This window comes from Petaurus breviceps, unplaced genomic scaffold (genome assembly GCF_028583685.1).
Source record: "Petaurus breviceps papuanus isolate PSGF00001 unplaced genomic scaffold, PetGlider_PUasm1.0 90823, whole genome shotgun sequence".
Taxonomy (NCBI): Eukaryota; Metazoa; Chordata; class Mammalia; order Diprotodontia; family Petauridae; genus Petaurus; species Petaurus breviceps.
The window spans coordinates 1238189-1247286 of NW_027187352.1; the positions used below are offsets into that span (position 1 = coordinate 1238189).

The following is a 9098-nucleotide window of genomic DNA, read 5'->3' on the forward strand; positions in this document are numbered from 1 at the left end:
CCCCATGGATCTCTAAAGATCCCTGTCTTCCCCCTGTCCTTTCTCTGAGGGCACTTTCTAGAGGCTTCTGTCTTTGGCCTGGGTTTTTCAGGAAGATCCATCCTCCTCTCACTGGCTGGTCGGGGGCTGCCAGCCCAGCCTCCTAGAGGATGGGGACCGAGTTGAGAGTGGGGAGATGCTGAAGCTCTTCTGGGCCTGCTTGGTGTGTGCTCTCTCTGGGTCTGCCTGTCCACACTGCCCCTGTGGGCTCCTCTGGAATGAGGGCCTTGAGAGGGGAGGCCTGTCACTCCCCTGAGGGGGCTCCTCCGCTCATCTTTGGGAGCCAGCCCTGTCTGGGCCCTGACTCCCAGATTCAGTGCTGGAGGATCAGGCCAGGTTCATTTCTGGAGAGCCCTCAGGGCTCGGGTATGGAGGACATGAAGTAGGGATCTACTTATTTTACAGGTAGATGAGAACTGTCAGGACTGCATCTCATATTCAAGGGCTTTTTAAACATTGTCCTTCCAAAATTTTCCTTTTGAGTATTATGAACTTGCCAAACATCAATGAATAGGAACATTTCCCTGTACAAAGAAGAACCGAAAAAAAGGGTTGTATATGAAACCGTGAATCTCAGTTCCATCTGGCTTGTTTCTTTTTACGCTGTCCATTAGATGTTCCCCTGCTTGTCTGTGTCTCCTTCTGAACTTCTGTGGCCAGAGCTTTGTCTGCCGTTCCATGCTTCTCACTGCCAAGAGTCCCTCATGTCTGCCTGGGGCTTCATTCTTCTGCAGGGCTTCCTTCCTCTTGTTTGAGCCTCACACCAGCTCTCTGGGGGTCACAGAACAGAGATTATTTTCCCCATTTTATAGATGAGGAAACTGAAGGCTAGATAAAGGAAGAGGGACGTGCTCAAGGCCAGGACTGGAATTTTGGCATCTAGATTCCCCAGGCTAAGTCAGGATACAAAATGGAACTCTGTAAGACTATTTCTCCTCCTGCAGATGAGCAGGTCCCACTCATAGAAGCCCTCCTACCTGCCCAGTGAATTCTTCTCTTTCAGAATGTGTCTACTTTTCTCCCCTACCCTTCCCTGGGAGGCTTGCAGCTAGGCATGTTTCTGCTGTTCTCTGTTTTTCCTGTTTGTCCTTGGCCCTCCTTCCTCCTCCTCCCCAGCTGTCACCTCCCTGGGCCTCTGTGGCCCCAGCCTCTGGTCCAGGCCCAGGTGATTGGGGGGAGGCACCTTGGAGGAATGGCCACTGACTCTCACTCCATCCACTCAGTTTTAGGAAGAGAAGGGGTCACTCCGTGAGTGGGGCCCCTGAAGCCCGATATCCAAGCCTTCCTGTCTGTGGGGTTTCTTGTCTCCCAGCCAGAGCCCAGGACATCCAGGTGAGACAGAGAGACCCAGCTATAAAGGGACTAAGGAGGAAGATGGACACAGGGCAGGTGTGTGTGTGGGTGCATGTTTGAGAAGGACATGGGGAGTTACTGGGACAGATGTATAGCTATGGAAGACATTGTCCTGGCTAGGGTAGGTGGGCACATGTGAGAGCTAGGGAGGTCCCTAGATGATAAAGAAGCAATACTTGGAAAAGCAGCAACAAAAAAAAAAAAGTAGGAACACTTGGAGATAGATGTTTGTATGGAGCAAAAGTTGAAATCTTTACAGGTTGAGCAAAATGGAGAGGAGGTGGATGGGCCCCAGCCGTGTGAGGAATGGCCTGGTTAGTCGGGGCACCCTGGGGAGACAAGGAGAGCCTGGGTCCTTGCTGTAGGGGAGGGCATTAAACCCTTTCTGTCTCCCCCAGGAGGCCCACCATTCTGAGATCAATGCCGTCTGCTTCAGTTCCAACAGCAGCCTCCTGGCCACAGGTGGGGCTGACCGGCTCATCCGCCTCTGGAATGTGGTTGGAGGTGAGTGGAGATCATTCCTCTCCCCCCAGTATTACACCAAGGGCCATTTTTTCCTCTTAAGCACCATGGATGGGGGTGAATGTCCTGGGTCTGCATCTGAATTCTCTCCCGGCTCTTCCCCATACCTGTTTCCAGTCGATTTCACCACCTGTCAGTTATGGGAAAGTAACACTGACCTTTGGGGGTGAGATAGTTCGGTGGAGTTGGGGGATGCCTGAAACCTTCAAGTTAGGTAGGACCTAAGCCACTTTGAGTTCAACCTGTTTTATAGATGAGGGAACAGAAACTCAGAATGTGGAACAGACTGGAAGCTGCTGAGTGGCAGAGCAGGGCCAAGAACTGAGGGCTCAGCCCCTGGGCTGTGGTCCTTTATTTTTTTCCTTAAATAGATAATTTTTATTACATTAAATTAAAAAAGATTTTGCACAAACAAAACCAATGCAGCTGAGATTAGATGGAAAGCAAAAATCTGAGAAACAATCTTTACAGTATCTGATAAAGAAATCTAAGTGATGTATAAACAAAAAATAACAAAATGTTTTTAAAAAGTCAATTGTGAATGTGCATGTTATGAACTCATCAATAAAATGCATAAGGCTAGAAAATAAAACCCAATGATATGTTGCTTACAAGAAACACTGAAACATAAGGATTCCCATGGTTAAAATGAGAATCTGAAGGAAAATTTATTATGCTCCAGTCAGATTTTTAAAAGGAATAGCAAACATGCCCTCAGATAAGACAACAGAAAAAAAAAACCCAGACATGTATAAAGAGAGGTGAGCAAAGTAAAATGCATTATGTTTAAAGACAATTTATTTTTATTTTTTTGCCTTTTTTAGGGCAATTGGGGTTAAGTGACTTGCCCAAGGTCATACAGCATTTTTTTTTCCTTTTTTTTTGAGGGCATTTGGGGTTAAGTGACTTGCCCAAAGTCACATGCTAGTAAGTGTGTCAAGTGTCTGAGACCGGATTTGAACTCAGGTCCTCCTGATTCACTGTGCCACCTAGCTGCCCCGCTTAAAGGCAATTTAGATAATGAAATAGTGGCAAGACAATACAATTGTTCTTCAATGTGCCCCTTTCTGAACTGGACAAATTGAACAAGATATTTTTTAAAGAAAGAATTTAATGACATAAACAGAATTTTAGGAATGTTAAATATAACAGAGGAGGGGCTAGGTGGTGCCATAGTGCACAGAGCATGAGCCCTTGGGGGATCCACCCCTACACTGCACTTGAGGACCCAAATAGACCAGTCATCGCTGGTACCTGTAGAAAGAAGCACTAGGTCTGAAGACGGGGACTCAAGTTCTGACTCGAATCCTTCTTAGCTTTTCAGCCTTGGTCAAGTCACTTTCCGAGTCTCCGTTTCCTCAGTAAAAATGGGGCTAATGCTATGTACATTTTGGCTTCATAGGGAGAAGATATTAGTGTCTTTTTCTCTCATCCCCCCAGGCCGCTTGGAAGCTGATCAGATGTTGGAAGGGGCTGGTGGCAGCGTGACTAGCCTTGAGTTTGAACCATCGGTAGGTTTGGATGAGGGAAAGAGGGGGTGTCTGGACTGTTCCTGTCTGTTAGGGGTGGATGGCTTTATGGGATTGTCTTTTTTTTAAAATCCTTTTCCTACCTAGAAGCAGTGCTAGGCTCTGTGCTGAGTAGGTGCTCAGTACAGAGGGTTTGAATTGAATTGTGTGTCCTTGAGCACATGACTCCCCCTGCCTAAGACAGTTTACCCATCTGTAAAATGTGAGGTAATTCTTCTCCAGCCTTTGCACCCACCTTTATGCTGGGACAAGGGGGCCCAGACCCAGGCGTGTGCCACCCTTTGATTCAACAATATCTTATTAAGCGTCTCTTGGGGGACAGAACCCTGCCTGTGGTCTGTGCTGGGAGTGAATTTAGAAAAGACACAGTCCCTCCCCATAAGGAATTCACAGGCAGGACAGGAAACACACCTAAATAGTAATAAACGATGATACCAGGACATGTGTGATGGAGAAAAGAGGGAGCTGGACCTTGGGCCGCTGGCAAGTCTGTGGAGAGACGGGGACAGGCCCTTTGCTGGAGGTCCAGGCAAGGCTTCTTAGAAGGAGTGGCCCTTCCACAGGTCTGCTGAATAATGAGAAGGCGTCAGAAAGGAGATAGCCCTGGAACAGGCCTCAGCCAGTGCCCTTCGGGACCCAAGAAGGCAGGAGGAGAGAGGAATGATGATGTTATAGCAGGAGCATTAGAAGGCCTGGTTTTCCTCAGGGAATCCTTCTTTAACACAGACTCTGCTGCGTCTCTTCTATCACGAGCCTACATCTCCTTGTTTCTGCCTTGCCTGATGTTCATCTCTAAGGGGATGTTTAGTCAGGGTTATTTCTGTCATTCCATCTTCAGAGAAATCCTGAATAATCTTCCTGTGTGGATGGGACACATCTTGTCACTCAGCCAGCAAACATTTGTTAAAGGCCTACAGTCTGCCAGGCACTGTACTGAGTGCTGCAGAGACAAAGAAAGGCAAAAGCCAGCCCCTGCCCTCAAGGAGCTTGCAGTATGAAGGGGGAGACAGCGTGCAGACAAGCTACTTGGCTTGTTGTAAAAGACCCCAAAGCCTACATTTTGTCCCACTCATCTGGGTGGGGGGAGGGGGGAGGAATCAATAAACCAGTGGGATCTTGTATTCTCTACATCTTTCAGTCAGTTGGGAGATGCTAAAGATGTGGTCCATTGGTGAATATTGCTTCCAAAAGCCTGCTTATCCCCTATGCATACTCTCAACCAGGGTGCCCCCCTCACTCATAGAGATGGGAGAATAGGTGTGTAGATCAGGAGTTACCGATGCTCTTTTAGTCCCCTTTTTGGGGCATTAACAAGGTTTGAGATTCCCCACCCCCCACATATACCTTTGGCATCTTCACTTCCTTCAGATACCTTGTATCCTGGTCTCCCAATACCCTCACAAGGGCATCACCTCAGATCTTCTCTATAAATGATCTGATCCTGCTGCTTTCCCCACCTGCATTCTCTTTTTGGCCATTCCTACTTCCTTTGTAAGCACCTCAGGGGTTCTGATGTGTGGTTTCACTCTCCTTATTGGAACCAAAAGTTTGCCCAAGTGATTTTTGTCAAACATGGTTGTTTTTCTTCTGGGTTCAGTCCACCTTCCCATATCATCCTTGAGGGTCCTTGGGATGGCTTTGCTCCACTGGACAGCTTTCCAAGCTCTCTTTAAACTGGTTTTATCCTTCACCTCTCCTCCTTTGCTGTAATCATCCATCATCCTTCTTCATAAGGTTTTACAGATGAGTTGAGATTCTAACCCAGTGTTGCCTTTGGCAACAACTTCTCTCTGCCATTTAAGTCAGATACTTACTGACTAAGGAGTTTTCTGGGCTCTTGAAGCAATTTATTTGCATTGTTTGACTTCTGGATAAAATTGGTATGACTGGTGTCAATGTCACTTGTGTTGTTCATTTCCCATTTTTTAGTTTTCTGTAGCTTATTCACGTAATCCAGGGTTAATTGCCGTGTTCTTTACTCATTAGTAATCTTTCTTCCTGTTATAAATTCTGATCTTAGCTCACACTGAATAGTCTAGCTGGCACTAAGCAGACTGGACACGGAAGGGAGAAGTGTGAAAGACTGGGAAATTAGGTAGGAGCTGGGTTGCGGAAGGCCCAGTGCCAGGCGTTTCTGCTTTGTTCAGTTGGCAGTGGGGAGCTCTTGAAGGCTTTTGAGCAGAGGAGTGACACTCTGGCAGCATGGGGGGCATGTATTGGAGGAGGAAGAGAGCAGAGGCAATAGGAGCAGTGAGGAGGCTGTTAATGGTTGGTAGTGATCAGGGCCCTCACCCCTGCCTCTCAATCCTTTCCTTCAGGGATGCTATTTGCTGGCGGCGACTTACAACAAAGCTGCCCAGCTCTGGAAGGTGGGCGAGAGCCAATCCAAGGTGAGATGGCAGCTGAAGCAGGGGAGGGGGCTGGGCATGTGGTGGGGAAAAGGACTCTTCATTGGGTGCTTCCAATTTACACCCTGGCTACGTGGGGTCATTGGTGCAGGAAACATTGTCTGGACACACAGACAAAGTGACCGCAGCCAAATTCAAGCTGACCCGGCAGCAGGCAGTGACTGGGAGCCGAGACCGAACTGTGAAAGAGTGGGACCTGAACAAGGCGTCCTGTAAGCACCCACCCAGCCCCGACCTGCGTCTCCCCATCTCCCCCTTCCATGCTCCATGGTCCGAATCCCCTCCTGTTCCTTCAGGGCTCCCCACACCCCAGAGTGGTTCTCCTTCAGTGTCTGAGACCCCCAGATAACCTAATTCCTGTTTCCTAATTCCTCCCATCCCTTAGTGCTTGCACTGTCTCCCAGTAGCCCCCAGTTGTCCCCTCAGTTTCTCTCCTGATTCTGCTCCTTCCCATCCATTCCCTGACACTTCCTGTCCCTTGTGACCTTCCTCTAATTGCCCCACCCAAATCTACTGTATTTTAGGAGTGCAGGGAGGTCACCGGGTTCAGGCAGGGAGCCCCCAAGGTTAGTTCCCAGTGGGCCTAGAGCACTGCCCCTCCTGCCCCACTCCCTGCTCTCTCCTTGGCTGGCCTAGGGGCTGGGGAGGGGAACCAGGCATCCAGAAAAGGGATCTGGGATTTCATTGTAGGGGCAGTTTGCTCAGAGGAGCTGGGTTTGACTCCAAGTCTCACTGCTTGCTACCTGCGCCACTGTGGGCAGATCACTCTGTGCTTGCTTCATTGTGCTCCTCTGTAAATGAGAAGGTTGAACTAGATTTCCTCTGTCCCTGCTGACCTAGTCCTTTGTTCTTATAAATGCCTTCATGGCCCTCTGAGACCCTCTTCACCCCCTCCCTACTCCCACACCCACGGGGCATGTTGGACATCAGCAGGCTGAGGGCCCATGTCCCTGGTTCACTGGGGACCCTTCTGGAGGTTCTGGGCCCTGTGACATTCACTCTGTGGCCCCTCAACCCCCAGGCTCGAGAACTATTGACGGCTTCTCCTACTGCAATGATGTGGTATGTGGACACCACCTTATCATCAGCGGCCACAATGACCAGAAGATTCGTTTCTGGGATAGCAGGTGACAGAAACCTAGAGTGAGCCCAAAAGAAATTGGGCAGTGGACCGAGTAGGGATTTCCCAGGTTGCCTTCCTTCTTTATTGTCAGCCAGTCAAGGTGTATCTGTGAAGTACAGGGGGTCAGGGGGGATCCCTGCCCTGGTGTGAAGGGAGCACACAGTTTCTGCTCCTTGGCTATGATTCACTTAACTACATTAGATTAGGTCACTCAGTTGACCTTTTATTTTTTTTGGTCTTTTTGGAGGGGAGAAGGCAGGGCAATTGGGATTAAGTGACTTGCCCAAGGTCACACAGCTAGTAAGTGTTGGAGGCTGGATTTGAACTTAGATCTTCCTGACTCTAGGGCTGGTGCTCTACTCACTGTGCCACCTAGCTGCCCCTCAGTTGACCTTTTAAAGAATATATGTCAAAAATAGGAATCTTTATTAAAACAGATAAATAGAACTTTTATTGTTAAATACCATTTCAAAGCAAAAACAGTTTTAGAATAAGATTTAAAGAAAACAAATCAGTACCTTTCTCATTTCTATTCAGTTCTTCTTAGCCTTCATATTTTCCTTTTTATCCCTTTATGACCATAAAGAGAGAAACATGTAATTTCTTCCTTTACTGTGATGTTAAACTCCCTGAGCTTCCTGTGGCTCCCCAGCCTGCTCACCCTGGTTCAGAGGCCTCAGAGCATCCTCCCTGGTGCTGGCTGCCCAGCTAGTGTGAGTCAGAACAGTCTAGGGAAGGGAAGGGACAGGATCCCAGCCCCTAGCCTTGAGTTGCATGCCTGCAGGAACCACTCCTGTGGCTGCCTCACCCCATGGCCTGGGATTACTTCTGTTTCCTAGACATTCTCTAGTGGTCCCCTTTCTGAAGCCTAACTTTTGGATTCCAAATGTCAGGAAGGCCTGAGTTCAAATCCAGCCTGAGACACTTATAAGCTGTGTGACCCTGGGCAAAGTCATTTAACATCTCTTTGCCTCAGTTTCCTCAACTGTAAGACAGGAACAGGAATAGCACCTACTTCCCTTTCAAGGTTGTAAGGATCAAATGAAATAATGTTATTTCTAAAATGTTTAGCATAGGTGCCTAATTAATGCTTGTTTCATTCCCTCTTTCTCTTTTCTTTTTGGAGGGAGGAAGGCAGGGCAGTTGGAGTTAAGTGACTTGCCCATGGTCACATAGCTAGTGAGTGTTAAGTGTCTGAGGTCGGATTTGAACTCGGGTCCTCCTGACTCCAGGGCTGTTGCTGTTTTCACTGAGCCATCTAGCGGTCCCCCCTTTCTTTCTATGGGGCAGAGGTACAGAAAGAAAGATCACAGACAGTCACCTGTACATTAACCCCTTCTAACCTCAGTTCTGCCCTTTGAACCCGTCGTTTTGAGTTTGTATTAAATGGGTCCTTAGTAACCAACACTAACTAACACAACCTCAGTTTAAGTTGGAAACTAAGACAACTTAAAGTTGTTGTTTTTAATTTTTTTTTTCAATTAACAAGCATTTATTTTCTTTCCCTTATTTCACCCCAGACAAAAAAAGAAAAACAAAACCCTTGAAACAAATGTGCAGATCCCACATTGGCCATGTCTAAAAAACAGAGGCCTCTTCTGCACTGGGAGCCCATCTCCTCTGCTAGGAGATGGGCCCAGGCCCAGGGCTCCTGATCAGTCCTCTGGCACCCAGATTGCTTATTGCATCCATCAAGGTTCTGAAGTTTCAGAGTTGTTTGTTTTCACAGTGTTAGAATCTAAAGTGCTGTCCTGGTTCTTCTCACTTCTCTCTGTGTCACCTGATACAGGCCTCCCAGGCGTCCCTGAAACCCTCCTTTTCATCATTTGTTAGGGCTCACCAGCACTTTATTACATTCATATGCCATAATTGGTTCAACCACTACCCAGTTTCAGTGTAGAGTTAGAAAATCAGATCATAAGAAAAGACATTGACAACAGAGTGCGATGTCTGTACTGTGGGAAGGAAAAGGATGAGTTAGGACCGTGAGCAGACCAGGACTGGGAGTGTGTAGCATGGAGAAGTGCAGGGGTGTGTGTGTGTGTGTGTGTGAGTGAGTGTGTGTGTGTGAGTGTGTGTGTGAGAGTGTGTGTGTGTGTGAGTGAGTGAGTGTGTGTGTGTGAG

The 9098-nt window shown here is 47.9% G+C and overlaps 1 protein-coding gene across 2 annotated transcripts in view; it reads left to right on the plus strand.

Moving 5' to 3' along the window:
• ATG16L2 (autophagy related 16 like 2) overlaps positions 1-9098 on the plus strand; it is a 33799-nt gene that overhangs the window by 15034 nt on the left and 9667 nt on the right. Inside the window, exons 9-14 of one of the 2 annotated variants that reach the window (XM_069070806.1) lie at positions 1263-1428; positions 1791-1896; positions 3355-3425; positions 5762-5833; positions 5943-6063; positions 6873-6978. In XM_069070806.1, the coding sequence (XP_068926907.1) occupies positions 1263-1428; positions 1791-1896; positions 3355-3425; positions 5762-5833; positions 5943-6063; positions 6873-6978 (642 nt within the window). The remainder of the gene's footprint in view (positions 1-1262; positions 1429-1790; positions 1897-3354; positions 3426-5761; positions 5834-5942; positions 6064-6872; positions 6979-9098) is intronic. The other variant, XM_069070807.1, reaches the window with a different exon arrangement.